This window comes from Aythya fuligula, chromosome 17 (genome assembly GCF_009819795.1).
Source record: "Aythya fuligula isolate bAytFul2 chromosome 17, bAytFul2.pri, whole genome shotgun sequence".
Lineage (NCBI taxonomy): Eukaryota > Metazoa > Chordata > Aves > Anseriformes > Anatidae > Aythya > Aythya fuligula.
The window spans coordinates 2,523,806-2,543,720 of NC_045575.1; the positions used below are offsets into that span (position 1 = coordinate 2,523,806).

General features: G+C 52.1%; 3 protein-coding genes across 3 annotated transcripts; 1 reads left to right on the forward strand and 2 right to left on the reverse strand.

Moving 5' to 3' along the window:
* Positions 1-2,775: 2,775 nt before the first annotated feature.
* On the forward strand, positions 2,776-5,945 carry DIABLO (diablo IAP-binding mitochondrial protein). The gene is made up of 6 exons (XM_032199348.1): positions 2,776-2,832; positions 3,223-3,346; positions 3,676-3,807; positions 4,229-4,339; positions 4,489-4,585; positions 5,273-5,945. Exons 1-6 carry the CDS (start codon positions 2,786-2,788, stop codon positions 5,485-5,487), a joined length of 726 nt encoding a protein of 241 aa, XP_032055239.1. The 5' UTR covers positions 2,776-2,785; the 3' UTR covers positions 5,488-5,945.
* Positions 5,946-8,356: 2,411 nt separating this feature from the next.
* B3GNT4 (UDP-GlcNAc:betaGal beta-1,3-N-acetylglucosaminyltransferase 4) lies at positions 8,357-10,661 on the reverse strand. The gene is made up of 2 exons (XM_032199113.1): positions 10,628-10,661; positions 8,357-10,482 (listed from the first exon to the last, which is right to left on the reverse strand). The coding sequence occupies exon 2, from the start codon at positions 10,453-10,455 to the stop codon at positions 9,346-9,348; it is 1,110 nt and encodes a 369-aa protein (XP_032055004.1). The 5' UTR covers positions 10,456-10,482; positions 10,628-10,661; the 3' UTR covers positions 8,357-9,345.
* Positions 10,662-13,720: 3,059 nt separating this feature from the next.
* On the reverse strand, positions 13,721-18,297 carry LRRC43 (leucine rich repeat containing 43). The gene is made up of 11 exons (XM_032199064.1): positions 18,202-18,297; positions 17,854-18,112; positions 17,461-17,561; positions 17,184-17,323; positions 16,425-16,663; positions 15,656-15,834; positions 15,143-15,266; positions 14,792-14,931; positions 14,546-14,635; positions 14,035-14,259; positions 13,721-13,747 (listed from the first exon to the last, which is right to left on the reverse strand). Exons 1-11 carry the CDS (start codon positions 18,295-18,297, stop codon positions 13,721-13,723), a joined length of 1,620 nt encoding a protein of 539 aa, XP_032054955.1.
* Between the last annotated feature and the right edge of the window lie 1,618 nt (positions 18,298-19,915).

The window sequence follows — 19,915 nt, forward strand, 5'->3', positions numbered from 1 at the left end:
ACACCTAGTGCATTAGTCCTTGTGCGGGCTGCAAATACAGCCTCATCGCTCCTGCCTCCCGGATGAGCAGCTCAGAAGGGGATCAAACTACAGTACAAACCTTCCAGGAGCCAGAAATTCAAGGGGCAGCTGCAGAACAGAACCAGAGGAATAGGAACTTTACGAAGTAGACCCCATCATCTACCTGGGTAAGCAATTCATTTCTTTGTCGGCGCTACTTTAGACAATTAAAAGTTTCAAAAAGCCAATAAATATCAAAGTTTAATGCTTTGAACAACTGGGAAACCATAGCTGGTTTTAAAATGCAATAGCTCCCATGATGTCTACATGCACCTGAGTTTAGAAAGAAATAACCAACTCAATAAAAGCAAAAGAATGACTTAATTTTAATCAAACTGTGAACTCTTCATTGTGCTTTTTAAAAAACGTTCAAAGTGGCAGAACAGGAATTCAATTTACTCTGACCGGCTTTAGACTATTTAGAAGAGACATAATCCTTTTAAGTTAGTTTTATCCAAAATCTGTTTTTAAATTCCCTATATGTGCTTCACCAAGACTGGGAATATTTTGTCAGGCATGGTTGTGACCAAAATTAAAAAGAACATGCGAGTCAGGGAGACAGCAGAATTTTTTAATCGGACCTTTAGAGATTTAAGTCTGAGGAGCCAAAAACTTTTGTGAAATTTTAGATTTTATATTAAACTTACAAACGAGCAACTTCTAAAGTGACGTGTTCATATGATTTCAAAACACAGATGGAAGATGAGTTCTAAAATATCTTACCCTGTGTCTCCCATTTAAAGGTTATTTTTAAGGTGAGACAGAAATATTTTCCTGTGCAAACTTGTATTTAAGCCCAAGTTTTCCTCACTCTTAAACAAAAGGCTCAGTTTGTGCCAGTATCTCCATTAGATGCAATTATGTCATTAAATATTAATGGTGGCTTCCTTGGAGGAATTGACCACTTTTATCAGAACACACTGGTGGTAATGCATCAGCGAACACTCCGCTTGTGAAGCTTCCTGGATGCACAGCCACCGACACGGGGGAAAGGCATCAGGATCCGGCTGAACTGAGGGCCACCGGTCCTTAGCTACACAACAGCGACCACTACGCGTGCATCCATATTTTAGTTTGCTTAGTTACCAGTCCTGATTTGGAGATATTGTTCAGATCCCAAACTCCTTTTCAACACTGCACACAGCTTGGTAACCCAGGAAAAGTCTGAACAAGCTCACACAAGACGAGCCTCACACTTACACTTCAGTAATTAGCAACTTGCTTAGGAGGCTGGGTGGCTGTTAACCCTCCCAAAGACAACCATTTCTCCCTGCAGCAGAGCCACACCATCCTTCTGGGAAAGACCCATCCTATCCCTTTGCTTCTCCTTCATACAGAGCGCAGAAGAACAAGGCAGCAGCCAGCTCCCGACACCTTACCTGCCCTGTGGTGCTGGGAAGAACCATGCCAGACTCCTTTGCCATCCACTTCCTCAAGGTCCTGAGGGAGCTGCTGGCCTTCGTGCTGTTCAGCTACACGGTGCTGGTTGGAGCACTGCTGCTCGCCGGCTGGACAACGTACTTCCTCGTGCTTAAATGACTGCTCCCCTTCTGCTCTGGCAGCCACAGACTGGCCCAAAGCACCAGGCTCCACGCTCAGCGCACAGGATGGCAGTCCCTTCCTCCTGCACCGATTCTGCAAGCATTTTGTTTTGTTACTGCCTAAGCATAATCTTATTTTCTTATGTAAAAAGGAAAGATTAAAAAAAAAAAGTATCTATACACATGCATCTTTCTGATCCTTGTGGCTCTTGCCAATTCATTTCTTATCTCCTAGACATTGGTCCCTGTTCCTTGGAAGATCTGAAAGCTTCCCAGTAGCTTCGTCCCGAGAGTCCCACCCCACACCCAGCCCAACTCTAGGGAACAGCAGCCCACCAAGTGTGGTGGAAGGACAGGAGGGATGCGACACAATTTGCGTGTGACCAACATCTCAGATAAACAAGTCCTGCCTTGCCTAGCTCTGCCTCACTGAGGGTGGGAACACGGAGAAATTACCTGTAATTGCTTTTTGGTTCTTAAAAAAGCCATTTCAAATCAGCACAAAGTTTCCCCTGGTTTTACAAGGTACACTTTTGTGGGGTGGGGGCACCAACACCACACCACCCATAGGGCTATCATTTGGCACTCCTGAGCATACAATGGTTTTCAATAAACACTTTAAATACGGGGACAGCTGAAGGATACGACTGGTACAGCAGTGCCCTGCTAAACCTAAAGTGTGACAAGTCAAGTGTCTCATAAAGAACAGCAGGAATTTCTGGTATATAAGAAAAAAAAAAAAAAAAGTAATTGAACTCGACTTAGGCTTTTCATGTGTAGAGGAGACCCTAGCAGGGGATTATCACAGGCACAGAACCACCCGAAGCCAACGCAGCACCACATACGCTAAGAGTAAAGCCCAAGAACACCAGCGGGGGCACAAAGAGCACGGGCCGCGCCCGTTCTAAGCCGGGAGCCCAGCAGGTACCTCGGGCTGGGGCTGGGCGACGGTTTTGCGGCCATTCCTGAGAGTTTTGAGGCCGTTCCGGGAGGTTTTGAGACCACTCAGGGGCACCAGACCGCCAAGTTACCTCACGGCCTCACCACCCCGCGACCGTTACTAACGGCTGCCTCACGACCGTTACCAACGGCCGCTCGCGCGCACGCTGCGCATGCGCAGATCCGCCCCCCCTCCCGGCCGCCGCGCGCGTGACGCCAGTTCCTCCGCCGCGCCCCGTCCCAAGATGGCCGCCGCCGGGCGCTGGCTGCGGAGCTGCCGCTCGCTCCTCAGGTACCGCCTGCTGCCGATAAGCGCGTCCTAAAGCCCGGTTTTCGGTGTGGTTGAATGTTAACGGTGTGTTTTTAAAGCCCGCTTTTCAACGCGATTGGGTTTTAACGGCGTGTTCGCACGAGATGCGTGCCTTCCCTCGCGGGACCAGCAGTGCGCTGGCTTTACTGTGCCTGCCTTTTGTTCCTTGTAGCTGTAATTAAATATCAGGACCTTAAACAACCTTGTTCATCTGCAAACGCGGCTGTATCGCAAAATGTATCAGACACGGATGTATCACAGAAGGTTCCTCCTGACTGGGTCACCTGGAACAGCCCCCACACGTTTATTTCCTCCTTGACACCCGCCCCACGCGTTGTTTCTGTGCCTGACCCCCGTGTTTTGTGCTTGCAGACGAGGCTTCCCCGTGCTGGCGGCCGCCCGCAGACAGCCCGGCCTCTCTGGAGGGAGCAGGCGATGGCAGCAGGCGCTGGGCGTGGGGCTGGGAGCGGCGCTGTGCGCAGTCCCGGTCATTGAGGTAATGTCACGAGGGAGATAGGAGCGGTCAAAACCACTTGCCTAGCGTTGTACGAGTTAATGTTTACCTTAGTACCATCCTCGTTCCTTCTCAGGGATCACAGGTGGTTATCTGTGTAGTTGTTAAGGAAGAGAAATGAGAAAGATGGGGTTTACCTTCAGTAATGTCTTAAAAAAGGTTGCCTTGTTCTACAGAGAAAGGCGAAACACTACTAAAAATTAGGCTGTCCAAGCTTGTAATTAACAGTCTGCTTTTGCTTACCGTTATTTGTTACAATAACGTATACTTCAGTGTCATGGTAAAGATGATGCAAATTTGTTGTCTTTCAGAAACAGAATTCCTCTTCTCTCAGTAACGATGCCCTGATTAAAAGAGCAGTTTCTCTGGTAACAGACAGCACTTCCACTCTCCTCTCTCAAACAACGTATGCGTTAATTGAAGCATTGACAGAGTATACAAAGGTAAGCTGAGTGATTATGAGTAGTGTACTCTTATATTTCTGCTTTTCATGCAGTACAAGTGTATTTGTGTGCAAGGAACTCCTGTAACACAAGTAGGCTTTCAGAGCAGGAGATCAGAGTGGCAGTTCCATGCTCTGGATTCCAAAAAGCCCAGAACAATGCATACATACTCTTGGAGTATGAAAGTTGGAGTCAGTGTACTCCTTCCTTTTTTCAACATCTATAAAATTAACAGTAAACTTAAGAACAAAGCACCTTTGTAACTATTAAACGATTTGTTACCCACTGTATATACTGGGGATTAAATACAGACAGGTTAGTTCTTTTCTTATTTCTGTGACTAATTAACAGAAGTTAACACTGAGACAACATCAATGACTTACAGATTTTCCTGTAACTGTGTGAAATGATTCCTTTGCAGGCAGTTTATACACTAGTGTCTCTCTACAAGCAATACTCAAATCTTCTTGGGAAGATGAACTCCGAAGAAGTAGACGCAGTCTGGCAGGTGGTGATAGGAGCCAGAGTTGATGTAAGCAATTACCTCCCTTCGGTCAGCAACTTGCCTCATTTATGCTGCTCAGAAAGCTGTTGTGTCACTTGCTGACCTTTTCACAACGGTTTGGAAGAGCATTCTGATACGAATCTATAAAGCTGAGTAATACTTTATTTTACTCCTAGATGACAACAAAACAGCAAGAATACCTGAGGCTGGAGTCCAGCTGGATGACAGCGTTACGTCTCTCAGAGATGGCAGCAGAAGCTGCATATCAATCAGGTATGCAGAAGCAGAAATACTGAGAATCTTTCAGCTAACATTTAGGTGCCCCTCGCTGGATTCACTTTTATTGAAGTGAGAGTATTTGCCTTTTGCTCAGGGACGATAGGAATTTTGTTTTCTCCCTGTACACACACTTCCACAAAACATGCAGAGACTTGACAGCTCTGAGATTGAGTTATGAGCTGACTTGGCAAAGTTATTGGAGCAGAGAAAGAAGATTAGGACAAAAAAAGTAAATATCCAGGGGCAGCCTAACTGCACATTTCTTGTTGAAACTGTTGAAAAAGACATACAATCTGTAGGAGCATAGGAAAACAGGTTTCCATGTTCAGCAGTGCCACGCTTTCCAGTTTATGTTCCGTGACAAGACAAGGACTGAAAGTTCCCAGTACACGGTGACTGGGCTGGGCTTAGTTCTCAAACCCAGCAGCACAACCTGATCCAATTTGACCAGATGCTGGCTGAAAGCTGCTTGGGCTGGAGGAATTCAAGGGGACACAAAAATCTCAAGGTCGGCATGTTGTTGGTTCAGGTAAATGAACAGTAAATGCATTTAGCATTAATACAGCCCAGGAGCCATCAAAACACTTAGCAAAGCAGGTGATAATTATAGACAGTTGCTTCCTTAATTGAAGGTTTGCTGAGTGCTCTCTAACCTAATGAATTTAAATTACTGCTTTTCAGGTGCAGATCAAGCCTCAGTGACAGCCCGAAGCCACATCCAGCTAGTGAAATCACAAGTGCAAGAAGTGCGGCAGCTGTCCCAGAAAGCAGAGACGAAGTTAGCTGAAGCTCAGACAGAAGAGCTGATAAAAGCTCAAGGAGAGGAGTCTTCATTGCCGCAGGGTGTTATAGGAAGTACGGATGCGGGTGAAGACCCTTATCTCCGGGAAGACTGAAAAGAACTGAAGTGTCACCTTCGAGTACGTGAGAATTGATCAGAAATCCTGGGGTTTTCCCACTTCTAAGTGGATAGTGGAAAACTGCTGAAATAAGCCTGTGATTCCATTTTTTTTCCCCCCTAAATAGGCTTGCTTTACAAATCAAGTCAATTCCAAGACTCTGAAAAAGCCTTCACCTTGTTTGTAGCCTACCACGTTTGTAATAATTATAGATTTGATTATTTAAGTGTTTAACTATGCAAATGTGAAAATTGCTATCAAGGATAGCTTGTTGTTCATTGTCTCTGCCGGGAGGATCCTACCCATGGTGCGATGTGTTTCTGGGAGCTCTCTGACATAGGGGCTAACTAGGTATCAGCCAAAGACGTGTATTTAAAAGTGATAATTTTTAACCTGTGAAGTAAATGATACGTTAGTAGACACCTTTATTAAACTGCAAGTGCATTTCCTTTCAAGTATGCCCACATAGATAAGAGATTAAGTGCTGTTTTCTGTTTTGGCTTTGTAACAGAGTTGAGTCTGACAACTATATGTAATTGCACTTAATTGCAATCAGGGAAAACATTTGCTATTGAGCTGAAAACTTTCGATGGAGTTACCCAAGCTCTTCTTGGAGAAGTTTTGCAGTGCAGTACAGTCTCCAGCAGTCTCTTTCACCCAGGAGTCACTGCTTGTAGAACAGCTGCCTTCCTCAGGAAGCATAAGATGTGATTTTCAATGTACTGTGGTTACAGAGTAGTTGTGACAACTGCTGCAGACTTTATAAAGCAACAAACAAAAGTGAGTTTAACGTATTTGAGTGCTTTCTAGCACAAGATTCAGGAAAATTATCTGAATTCTCTCTTTTGGTAAGCTTAATGTTTCACTGCAGGCTTTAAAACCGCAAGTGTCTTTCACTGTGTTCATTTTCTAACTTCACAGCTTCATGTGAAATTTGCAGAATTAGCTGTACAGACAATATAAACTTTAGCTGAGATTACTTTGTACAGTAGCACTGGCTAGAACTCTGTCGCTGCTGATTTGAGTCAGTTAATCCCCATTCATCACCTTTTGTAAGAAGGCACGCAATCGTAAGATTTTCCACTATAAATTAGCAGCAGATGCACTACATGTGGTGAGGTTGCTGTTACTAAACTGAGTTCTGCTTGACTAGGACTTTTTTTTTCAGCTGTAACACGAGCCTTTCTCTGTCTCCTTTTGCCTGCCTTTTGAACAAATGCAATCTCAGCTGCACAGCACTATAAATTTAGTTTACATAGTTTTACATGAAAAAAGCAAAAAACCAACTTTCCTTGCTCCTGCTGCTCACTGGGTGCTGCTGTATCCAAGGGGGAAGGCAGGGTCTGAAATCAAAGCTCACAGGAAGATGCCAGCGTCTGCTGTGCCAGTAGTCAGAAGGTCCCAAACACGCCTTTGGGCTGGAGCACTGGGGAAGACCCAACTGTCATGAGCCAATTTGTTGTAGCAGTGGCACAGCCACACCCTCAAGAGCTACAGGCAACTTCAGGTCAGCCTTCTAACCGCATCTGCTCCGTTTGTTCTGTGCTGCAGTTGACGAACCACCAAGTCACTGATTGAAACACACATACAGGCTATGTTTCTGTCACAGTGCTGCACTAACTCCACTCAGACGCTTGCATGACAAGGATATGGCTTAAGAAAGATAAACATCAACCCAGGAGTCTGGGAAGCGGCCATTCTTCCCCTTTCAGAGCCTGCCACCCCCCCCCTTGCAGCCCAACTTCTTGTTTTACAGTTTGACACAGGTTCTACCCCCACGTATCTAAACTGCTGCGACAGGAAGCAATTAGTCAGCGCAATCAAGTCAAAAAGGGAAAGAAATACTTGAGTGGCTCCACGGCACCTCCCAGGTGGGGTGGAAAAGATCCCCCTGCACCTTCATTGAGAAGTGAGAGTGGCGTAGCGGGGAATTAGCCTACGCACTTAAGCCCAGAACTGCCATGACATCACTCGCTGCGTGATGTTCCTGAGTTTGCATTTGGACTCAGCGAGGGGATCAGAAAAACGCTGCCAGAGCAGTTGACATCGTACCAAGCCCGCTCCGTCCAGTCTCTTCTCTGGAACAGGCAGTGGTGCCCAGGGGCACAGAGCCGAGAAATGCAGGGCTTTGCTGCATGATACTCAACCTCATTTGCAAAGCCAATCAGTCTAAAACTACATGTAGTGTCTCAGGTACAGCTGATTAATCACTGCTAGGGCTGCAGTGAGATGGAGTAGCAGCTGCTACAGGAGCACACAGGCTCACGGAAGGTTTTTTTGTTTTAGATGCACACCTACTCACACGTAGCACAGAAACAGCTCCTGTGAGAGTGGCAACTCGTGCTGTAAGAGTCACGCAGTGGAGCTAAACTTGACCTACAGCTGGTGCTCTAGAAAGCCAAGGCCGCAAGGAAAATACATTGTCAGACAGGACTGCCAGGAACCCCTCAGCCCTGGGCTGTACAGTACTGCACCCCACAGCAGCGCGGGGCAGGCAGCCTCCCCAGGGAGCCTGGCACACCCCGGGGCTCAGGATGCCCTCCAAGCCTAAGCAGCCAGGACAAGGAACTCCTGGCAGTGCTCCCCAGGCACCTCTGGAAGCTCCAACTCACAGCTGGTGGCCCTGAACACTGAGCAGCTGGGACACAACCAGCTCTGATTGCTGTAATCGCACCCCCTCACTCCCCTTAGATTTTTCTAAAGCTTCCAGGTCGCTGCCTGCTCGCACAGCACATCTGGCAGCAAGGCTGAGAAGCTTCATAAACTGTCAGCAAACCTCAGCTTCAGAATTGATTGGTCCTCAAATTAGTTACTCCAGAGCACTCAGAGATTAATCACGGCTTCTGTGTCAATGCATCGTGCCTGGACCGTGGGCAGAGAGCAGCAGCTGCTCACAGGAGAAGTGACAAGTTTCCATTTCCTTATAACCCTTTAATATCCTCTTTAACATCCATGACTCTTTAATGCAAATATTACCAGACGTCAGCATGCTTTGGCTCCTAGTTCTAGCTTTCAGGAGACCCAGAAAGATTCCTGTGAATACTTTCAGAACTGTATTTTATTTATACCCAATGAAAACAAGCAAATGAAGCAAATAAACCCCAAACACCTCCCATGCAGCACGAAAAGCTGCAGCCACTGGGACTTAACTACCTATCAGGACATATTTCTCCTCAGACCAGATCAGAAAGTGTTTGTGCAAAAGCTTCTAGTGCAAGTAAACTTGTAATAACCTTCTGTAAAATCCAAAGGGCTTAAATTGGAGCCCAATCCCTCGGATTACTGTGCTGTTAAGGCAATACATTTTTAAGGCTTTCCCCCCCACACTCCATTCCTTTTCTCCTGCTGCCCCACAGGACCTGTGGGATTGCTGGCCTGGGACAACAGAGCTGCACTGCAGCAGATGCAGCAGCACACACTGGCCTTCCTTCTACCCTTGCCTTGACTAAAAAGGTTAGAAATAATTTAAAGTGCTCCGTCACTCGTTAGTCATCATTACCTTTCCCAGGAGAGACCGAATTCAGCTGGCAGTCCGACACCAGCCTCAGTGTTGCAGAACCTCCACAGGAGGTGGCACCTCATTCACGTTACCTGCAGCAGCTGTGACCTCCCTGGGCCCCAGCGTGGCCAGGAGGAACCGAGCCGAGTCCCCTGCGCTGCGTCTCACCAAGCTACCAGCCCCGTCCCCTTCCCCTGACAATTCAGTAACCCACCAACAAAGACCGACTGCAAACAAAACCCTATGGCTCACGTACAGCCTGTTAGTAGAGGACACATTTCTACCACAACCTGATTTTTAGTTTAAGCACCCTGTATCCGTCACCAGCCAAGATCCTACTGTGCTCATCAGGAGCTTCATTTCCAACCGGTTCTGTAGGGGTGTGTGACTGACACCGCACACCGAATGCTCTCGTCCTTCACCAGCGTCCACATGATCCACATCTCAGTGGGGTTTAGCTTGTGCACAACCATCAGTTCCTTGTACAAGCACGGATCGAAAGGATTGAAAGGTCTCTGGATCCCAAAAGTCTTAAAGCCAGCATGGTTCTTTGGGGTCACTGCCATCTTTGCCAGACACATCCCCACAAAGACATCATCTATTGGGAAGAGCTCCGTGTCCTCTGCGGTGCTCTGGAGTCGGCGCACTGTCGCTCTAGACATCACATAACCCCCTCCGCCCGCATAGAGGGGATAGAAGGGGGCTCCGTACATGGTCTCTGGAATGAAGTACTTGACCTTGGTGTTCCTGATGGGCCGGGCGTTGGCAATCACGTCCCCAACAAAGAGATCCTGCTCAGGGTCCAGCTCCTGGAGGAACTCAACGATATTGTAAGTGTTGACGAAGACATCATCGTCGCCCTTCAGCACAAACCTGGCATGCCGACAGTCCTCCATGAACCAGCGGAGGAAATGCAGCTCCTTGAGGGTCAAGTTGAAGAAATTGTCAGCAAAATCCCACTGCACGATGTCATCGAACTCCTGGCTTTCGTAAGCCAGCAGCTGGTGCAGGGGCTGCGCTTGGATTTTGGCCTCCGAGCGCCCGAGGAGGAACACCAGCCTGATGTGCCTGCCACCAATGGAGCCCTCCTTCCCCCATGTGTTCCTGATCGCCACCCGCCGCTCTATATTGATCGGGGGAGACTTGATGGCCAGCAAGAGGAACGTGTCCTTACTGCACCTGGAAGGCTTCAGCAGCGCTGAGAAGTTCCGGCAGTGCTTGTACGTTAGGAAGACGCGGTGAAGCTCCGGGAGGGCGAGGGAAGAATTGGCGAGGGTCAAGTCTGGCAAACACTTACTGGGTTCGGTGTTGTCCAGAGCCAAAGACTTGGGTTTGCGACTTGCTACATCCACTTTCTGCTCTGCTGACGATGTTGCCAACTTTGCCTCTCTCTTTAGATAAAAAAGACACGCCAGCAGCATGACCGACAAGGCATAAAGCGCCAGGTTTTTAATCCTGGGATACATCGCAACGTCCCGTGCGGGATCCAGGCCCTGTGGGGACGAAGAAGGACAGAAGGACAAGCCGGTGATCACCGAGAGCCGCACGCTCCCACCTCCCGTTCCCGGCACTGCGGGGCCAGGCGCAGCCCCGAGCTCCCCCCCACGGTCCCCAACGCGGTTTTGGGGCGCGTCTCACCGCTGCGGGTCCCGGCGAGGACGGGAGCGCGGGGCCGGGCTCCGGAGCCAGCCCCGGGGGCAGAGCCCAGCCGGGAGCCGGGCAGCGCTGGCCACGCCGGGCTCCTTCTGTCCTCTCTCCTCTCCTCTCCTCTTCTCCTCCTCCCACCGGCAGCTGCCCGCCGCTGCCGCCGCCCCGCCCGGCCCCGCCCCAGATCCGATCGCTGCATCCCCAGCTATACCTCGCACACCGCACGGTGCAGCCCCAATTGCCCCCCACCTGCTGCAAGTTGCACCCCCAATTCCCCTGCACGCACTGCACGTTGCACCCCCGATCCCTCCCCTCCCACTGCACATCACACCCTCGATTCCCCCCCACACACAGCACATTGCACCCCCAGATCCCCAACGCACACAGCACATTACACCCCCAGTTCACCCCCCCCACAGCACACTGCACCCCCAATCCCCCCCCACGCTGCACCCCAATCCCTCCCCCTGCGTACTGCACCCCCAATTCCCACTCCCTGCACCCCCAGTCCCCCCAGTACATCACACACCCACCACTGTGCTCCATCCCACAGCCCTGGCGATTCAGCAGCCCTGGCAGCCGAGCAGTGTCCCCGTGGGCTTTATTTCACTGACCTCCGTCGCTCGCTCCAGCCACGGCCGCCTTAGGGAGCCTTGTCCACGGCCACCGCGCTCCCCGGGCTCTGAGCAGCAGCCGAGGGCCACCGCAGCAGCTGCACCTGGAATTCCACTGTCAGCGGCACTGCCTCGAGCCCTCGGCACTCCTCCGGCTCAGCGGAGTCTTTGTTTTTTCTTTTTCCTGGAGAAAGTGGTAAATCAGCCTTGGGCTTTGTAGGATAAATCGCCTGAAAAGCGGCTGCGTGCAGGGGGCTGTGCCCACCACGTTAGCACCGACTGCCGGGCCCTAAAGGAAAATCCACTTGAACACGAGTTAGGGTGGTAAGCCCAGCTTCTTCTTTAAGCCCAATCTTTAAGCAGTTAATCAATCTGGGTGCAATTTTGCTTTTTGTAGTGAAATTGCCCTGTAATTTCCAAGAAAAAAGAACGACGCAGGCATAAATCATTCCAAGGATCCTGGAAAATCAAGCGCGAGGTAAAGGAGACCTACGTGAGACTACTTCCGAAGGCATCCTTCAATGTCTGGGCGAATTGTTTGCTCGAGACAAAGCTTGCTGCCTTTCCCCTTTGAGCCGCCTGGAAGGGATCCCGATTTCCCTGAGAGCACTTATTATTTGTGTGCATTTGCCGACGGAGGGATGCAAATCAGCCTCGGCTCCCAGCTGCAAGGGCCGGGAGCGTCCCCGGTGCCCCGCGGCGCGGCCGCTGCTGCAGCTCCAGGGGAATGGAGAGCGAGCACCGAAGGACCAGAGCACGCTTTGGTGACACAGGCGGATGCCACCTGCGTGCTGCGGTGACAATTGAGTGGCCCACCAGCCCCCACGGCCCCTCTCACCTCCCCGGCTGTGGTTGGGCTGTGTGTGTGACTCATGAGTCACGGCAGAGCACGCTGCCACGGGACGCTACTGGTATTGGGCGTAGCAAACCGTGGGGCAGATTTTTGACGTGTCCTTTGAGAGATGCACCCTGAGACCTTGCTGTGCTGCAGGCTGCGGCTGCGGCTGCCATCCCCCACCTGCAAGAGGGGGTCAGGAGGGCCAAGTTGAACTCGAGTCGCTGACCACTTCGGGTTTTCTGTGGCGGCAGCTGTTTTCTGTGCATCCGACACCATGCTCAGCCACACAACCCCCAGCAGAAGGGGGTTGTTCTCACTCAAGGTAGAGAGAAGAGCTGCTACATGCACACTGACCACAGGCACTGGGGTGGAAAGGAAGAAAAAAGCACCAGGCGGTCGTATGACAGCAGCTCCCTGCTTCAGCAGCTGCTGAGCATGCACTGCAAATCAGCATCTTGTGGTGGGAAACAAACGCTGTGATGGCCCAAGGAGTTTCTTCTTCTTTTTGGGTAGCTGGAAGGCCGGCAGGCTTCCTCGAGCACAGCCAGCATAGGACTGCAGGGTCTGAAGTCCTTCCCGTGGACAGGGTGAAGGTGCACAGAAAACAGCCAGAGCTCTTGGGGAAGGGGGGTTAATTGCACTGTTAAATTAGCAACTCAGCCTGAGGCCAGAGCAGGGACACGGGGCTCCTCTCAGAGCTCCCGGTGGTGCTGGGGAGAGGGGCCCATGGGCCCGCTCCATGCTGCCCTCAACCCCTGAGCAACTTTTGGCATCGCCCTGAGCCACCTCCCCCACTTCCTCCTGCTCTTGCATTACCCCTCTGGCGTGCTGGCACTGTTATTTTTGTAGTCAAAACAAGAGTGCTGGAAAAATAACCTGCAAGAGGAAGGGCGAGCTCTGTCTGCAAGTGGTTTAAACAATGCTGCTGACAGAGCAAAGCCTGACCTCCGTGCTGGGCAGCAGGGGATGCCTGTTAGGGGCTGGGGTGGTGTCTGCAGGGGTGGCAGCAGTGGGGTCTGTTCCTGGGCAGGTTGGGCACCTGGGCTCTGAGCTGGAAAGCCCACCGATCCCCTCCTCAAAGTACCTGGAGACGGATGAGGACCTTATTATGGATCCCAGACCTTATTACGGATCCCAGACAGCTGCCCACACCACGATGTGTGTACCAGGGCGTGTGCCTGGCCTTACAGACCCGCAGCCTCAATGACAGCATTCAGAGCCCCAAGCTCAGGATGTGAGTAAGCGTCCTGTGTGGCAGAGCTGGCAGGGTGGCAGGGAACCTGCGGCTGCCTCCGGGCTGGGCACCGTTGGTGTTTGCTCTTGCACACGCTGCTCTCTGCCCAGCCAGCTCCAGCTCTCTCACCTTTGGCAGACGCTGTGGTTTTCCGGCTGGCCTGACTTTCTGCTTTCAGTTTTTTGCTTTTCTCTTTGCCTTTTTTCTTGTCCTGTGGAGAGAGACATTTCCACACTAAGGCGGTGTTGAAATTCAGTGCTCACATTCAGTCCTGTGACAGTCATCACCGCCTGGGTTGGCACCAGGATTTAACAGGCCAAAGAAAGTGGTGACAGGAAGCGGGAGCACAGCAGAGGGGCTGCCCAGAGAAGAGAAGAGACTCCAGGAAACACAAAGTGTCAGGACAGCTGGTGCACGTTGCCATGCTGAGAGAGAGAGGATCAGTGGAAGCATGAGGGGTTGCTTTCACATTCTTGGAAATTAAGATAAACTCACCTATTTTCTTACCATAAGCCCACAAAAAGTAGCAGCACTTACTGTTAATGCCAACATCAAATAACGATGCCAGCAGTGGTGGGTGGCGCTCCAGCAGGGCTCTTTCAGCCCCATTTTTTGGAGAGGGAACTGAGGGATGGATGGGCAGGGCAGGATGTGTTGAACCCCCTCCCCAGCAGTCCATCCCCACCGCCCTGCCCCAGGACATGCTCCTTACCACTTTCTCCTCCAGACTCGGTGGCTGCAGCGGCTGCTCAGTGATGAGGATCCCAAAGTCACACACAGTTGCCACCAGGTCCTCAGTGGCCAGCAGGGCCCCCAGGCTCACTCTCCTAGAGCCCAGGGTCTTCCGAATGGGTGGGTCACTGCGGAGTTCACACGGCTGCTTCTTCTTCTTCTTCTCCTGCTGCTTCTGCTTCTGCTTGTCCTTGGGCACGGGACCCTGCAGAGCACCGGTATGGGATCAGTGTCAGCTGAGGGTTGGGGCCCCTTTATCAGGTAGCAGGTAACCTGGGCCCAGCCACTCACCCAGCACTGTATCCAGCCTGAGGGGTGTGTAAAACAGCTGCTGCCCTCCTCCCACAGCAGGGAGGAATTTGTCTAGAGGTCTGGGATGGAGAAATACTCCCTGACACCCAAAACTGGCACAGGAGAAGGTCCCTCCTTGCCCCATCACTATCGTTGTAGCTCAGATGTTTTTTGGACATTGTTCCCTCCCAGCATCCTACCTTGCCACCATCCTTCTTTAGCCCCTGTCCTGCCTTCTTGTTTGTTACTGCACTTTCTTCTGAGTCAGCATCAACAGGCCACGAGAGCACCTAACAGGAGAGAGGAGCTGGCACTGCAGGGACTGGGACACCCAAGGACACCTCCATCCCAGAGTGCCTCCCAGAGGGAGTGAGGTGCCACTGCTGCCCCCCCCAGCAGCTATTTTCCCTCCCTGCCCCTTTCATCTGGCCCTGCCACACGCTCACCTTCTCCTCCACCACTGAGACGATCGTTCCAGCCGCCAGGTAGCCCTTCAGCCCCACCAAGTCCTTGGCAGTGTGCTCCTTCCTGTAGCTGCAGTCAATGGTGTCTGCCCAGGGCTTTCCAGGGGTGACAAACAAATGTGCTGCGCAGGAAAAAAAAAAAATAAAAAAAATTGAGGTGACCTTTTCTTCCTGAGGAGAGGACAAGACTGGTGCCAGTTCGTTACCCATCACTCTCAGTAAGAGCCCAGGTGCAGCTGATGCTGCAAGGGATGCACCGATGCCACCACGTTCCTGGAAAAGTCATGAGTCTGCCCTGACCAGTAGGATAGAGGATTTATAATTCCTCATTACCAGCACGTGCCGTGGGCTCCTCCACAGCTGCAGACTCCTGCTGGCCCTTTGTTTCCCCCATGTCCCTTGCAGAGCTGTCCGCACCCAGGGTGGCCACCGCAGGACTCTGATGAATTGTTGTTACCTGGAACAGAGAGGAATCTCCTGGCAGGGCACATCTGGCTGTGTCTGCACCAGGCCTAGGAGCAGCACTGCCTCTGAAATCCCATTCCCCAACCCATCCTGGTCATCAGGAGAAGGGGCAGAGCAAGGCGAGCTGCATGGTGGCACCTGCAGGAGGGCCACAAATGCACTCCCATGTGCAGAGCAGCGTTGGACTACCCAGAGGGACAGGGAACATGGCCAGCAGAGACGAGTGCTGCCAGACTTGGCCACACAGGAATTTGTCCCTGGCTTACTGTTGCCCACGATGGGTTCATTATGAATGGTCTTGCTCTGCAGCCTGGAGGTGAAGTCCCCCTCGCTGTGGCCTGCCAGAGCCTCCTGTTTTCAGGAGCTCAGTTAAACACCAACCTCAGCGCTGCCACCGTCCTCCACCTCCTCTCCCTCTGCAAACTCGTAGGTCACGCAGTAGCTGTAGGTGATCGCCGCTGCCTTGGTGTCAACCTCCAGTTCCTGGAGAGTGCTGGGATCAGGAACTCCCTTGATCTTCCCAATGCTCACAACCACTTGCGTTTCACTTCTTATCAGCTCTAAAGGGAAGACAATCCTGTTGAGGTGCAAGGAAGGCACGGAGCAAGAGGAAGCCTCCAGGATGCCACCACCTAGCATCCTTCTCTGCCACCCTTTGCAAGTGCTGTGACAAGCCATAGCCACATGGGGTCACTCCAAAGCCATGCAAACATCTGGCTTGGTTGCTTTGCCTCCCTGGTTAACATTTTCGACTCAATAAAGCACACTCAGTGCATAAATTCATTGAAGGGGGGTCACCAAGAGGGGCTTCCCTCGCCCTGGTGCCCCCAAGGCCCTGGGATCTTGTCCCAGACTGGGATGTGCCACACTGTGGAGCAGGCACCACTTTGTGCTGGCACTGCAGCACACGTCAGCATCTTCCCAGATGTTCAGGAATGTCAGCAGAGATGTTCCTCTTTCAGCAGCTCAAGAGGGAAACACACAGCATGAAACCAGACTGTGTCTGGCAAACAAAGATGGGGGCAGGCTGTGACACCAAGCCAGAGCTACAGGGACAGGGTTGGGTTGTTCCTGCAACCTTTGGACCTGATTAAGGCTAAATCCACCTCAATTATAGACGTGCTGCTGCAGGGTCCCCTGCCTGCCTCACCTGGCTGCCTTGCCAAACCACGGAACTGGTTCCTCTCGTCGGGCTCTATGTGGATGTCGTCCAGGACAGACAGCTGGGGCAGGCCGTCCACGACAAAGCCTCTGTAAGCAGGAATGAGAGCCAGAGGGTTCCCTTGGAGCACCAGGACGCGGAGCTTCTGCAGACTGGAGAGCTGGGAGACCAGCTCCAGCAGCTCTGTTAAGTTGTTAAAGCTCAGGTCAAGGGAGATGAGATTTGGCCTGAAGGAGAGAATCCAGCAGTAAGGGTAGGCAAACAACGTCCAGCTGAGGGCACTGCTGCCCTGACTAGAGAAAAGAAACAGAAATCCTGATTCCTCAGCACAACAACCTGCAGTGGCACAAACTGGGTGAAAGTGGGGAATCCAAAAGCATAATCTCACATAGTCCATTGCCAGTCTGCCCCATAACTCAAAACCTTTTTTTTTTTTTTTCTTTAGCATCCATTAATTACCCCACTGCATCCTTCAGTGATACAGCCTAAGCTTTACCCCCTTCCCCAGGGAAGACTACCAGCAGGGACTGGGAAGAGCAAAGCCAGACCCTGCCCCAACAAGCTCACATCAAACCGTGAGACAGAAGGCAGCAAACTGAGACAAGCCACTCTGCACTGATGGGGTGTTGGAGGCAGAGGGAAAAAAAACTGCTGAAGGGCTGCAATTTCTTAATGCAGGGCATCTCGATGGCTTGGGGGCATCTGTCCCCATCTGCCCACCTCCCAGTAGCTAGTCTGTGGCATTACCAGAAGTCCACAGTGAGGTACTTGTCCTGTGAGGGGCCGCACAGCCTGTTGTACCCCAGCCCCAGGTGCTGCAGCTGCGGAGGGGGCTGAGAGCACAGCTCCTGCAGATCAGCCACAGCGTTGCAGCAGAGCTCCAGGACCTGCCCAGGACAGAGGGAACAACAAACACCCTTTGCAATGAGCAGCTCCTGGCGCACCCACGAGCTGCTCAGCTTGTGCAGCGTTCCCACATGGGATCTCTTTCCGATCCCACTGTCACAAGGCGCTGCTCACCCACCTTCAGTGTCCGGGGCAGGTTGGCCGAGGTTACCCTGCTGATCTGGTTGGCACAGAGTATCAGCTCCTCCAGGTGCTGTAACTGCAGCAGATCCTCGTCGACTTCCTCTACCTACAAAGAGCTGTGTTTGGCCACCGTGACCTTGAACCACCTCGTGTCATGTGGGTCAAGGTGACGCAGAGATGTGGTGTTGATCCATGTGATGTATGTGTAGCATGGATCAACACCGAGTGGGGCTGCCAGCAGCTCGATCCCAACTGCAATAGCAGCATCTGGGGAGACCCTGGGTTGTGGAAACTGCTTTTCCCAGGATATTTTCCCCCTCAGCAGATGTGTATTTCTGGCCTGGAGGTGGGCAGCTCTGTGGGAACCAGCCCGTCCCTGCCTGCCAGCCTGCACTTACGTCCTTGCCGACGATCCGCAGGGACCTGAAGACCTGGAGGACGCGGGTGCCACTGACAAGCTGGGGTGCCTGCACAGCCAAATCCCGCAGCTGCTGATCCTGGGGGCTGCAGCCCGGCGGCAGGGCCCAGGGGCTGTGCGGGTCTCTCAGCAGCTCCATCAAAGCCTGGGGGCTCTCCTCGCCCAGTGGCAGGTCCTCATCCTCCTCCTGCCCCGAGGGACTCGTGCGTGCACCGAAGCGGGACTTGTTCTGCAGAGAGAGGAGAGGCAGTGAGCACCCCACAGACCCCCTGCCCCCTGTGGAGCCCTCCCCACCCCACTGTGCCCCCCAGCCCCTACCCAGCTGCCAAGGCCGCAGGGGAAGTCCCGCAGGCCCAGGAGCCGCAGGTGCTCCCGAAAAGCAGCCGAGAGGCGGCGGGGCCCAGGCGCCGCCATCCAGGAATTCTCTGGCTCTTGGCACCCGTCCCTGTCGCTAGGAGATGGCGGGGACGCGATGCCCTGGGGACTGGCTTCTGTGGGGCCGTGAAGAGGGTGTGGGATGGCACTGCAAGCTGGGAATAAATCCCAGGCTTTTACTGGTCTCCCTCTGGGATCTGAAGGCTGCTCCCCACCAGGGAAAGAGTGGGCGGCATTTACAAGGTGCAGCATCAGCCCCGTCCCCTGGCCAAGGACCTGCAGCACAGCGTTTGCCATTTCACTTATCTACATCTTGAGAGTCACTCGAGTTTCAGGGAGGAAGCAGTCGTGTGCTCAGTAAAAGCACCCCGATCGTTGGTGCAGAGGGCACCGCTGCCACAGCACCGCAAGGCCATCGGAAAACAAAGTTCACAGCTAAAAGTACCAGCGCCCGCTCTTGGAAAAAGTCACTGAGCCCAGGGGCAAAAGCCCCAGTGCTGTCTGAGGTCAGACCCAGGTCTCCCCACTCAGGGGTTTATCTGTTTTTTCCAGCGATAGGTGTGGAGATGATAGCGACAAATTCCACTTTAGGGAGCTTGCAGAGCAGCTCGTGTCAGCAGAACTTCACCAAGTAAATTGCAGATGCTCTGCGGTGTCTGGTGGTTGCGTGGTGGAACACTGAACTTCCACTCGCGCTGGGTTTTGCAGGACGGATACCGATCTGCTCCCTTATCAGCTCGGCAGCTTATTGCAGCTGCACAGATAGGAAAGGATGTGCGGAGCATGCACACGCCAAGAGATAGCGGCATGGCTCGAAGTGGAATAACCAGGCAAGCGGCTACCCTCGGTTCGGCAGAAAATTAAGTCAAACTTTCGGAAATTCTTTCAAACAGCATTGCCAGCGGCTGAATTTTATTCTGGGGAAAAGCCGAGCTGAAAGCTTCTCCTGTACTGCTGTAGTGGCAGGGACAGTCCAGGAGTGATCCCCACTGTGATGGGTGGCAGGGTTGGAAGGGACGGGCAGTGCCTGGTGCCCAACGTGCTCCTACATGTGCAAACTCATGTCATCCACACACCTCGTAGCACACTGTGGGGTTCTAAGCAGCTGCATCCTTCTGCTCTTCAGTGCTTCCAAACAAGTGCTCCTTCAGCACGGTTCTTCTACCTGGAAGGAGCTGTCCGTACTCACCATTGTCTGAAAGAGCACCCTGCACAAAGAAACACCTCTCTCCGTGATACCCCCAAATAATTCTAAGTCCTAGGAACATTTTTTCTCTGTTTTGCTGTGTATGAGAATCTCCTTTTAGTAACTGGACACAGAGAAAACGGGTTCTGCAGAGTTAGAGAAGGGCGAGAGCTGAGGAGGTGGATCCTGGACATCCGCTGATGGGGTGCACTGGGTGTTACACCAGTGGGATGGGGTCTTACAGAGATCCAGCAGAGGGGTACCCACACTCATCTGGAAGCCTCTTGTGGCTTTTCCACTGCCATTAGCCCACTCTTACACTGGCCCCTGCAGGAGATGGTTGCTGGCTTCAACAACCCAGGTGCGTGCTTACGTGCTCCATCATTCTTGGAAAAAAATACAAAAACCACAAAAAACACAATTCATGTTCTAAGTCCTACATTTTGGAGCTCCCAGGGATTTAGATGGGAT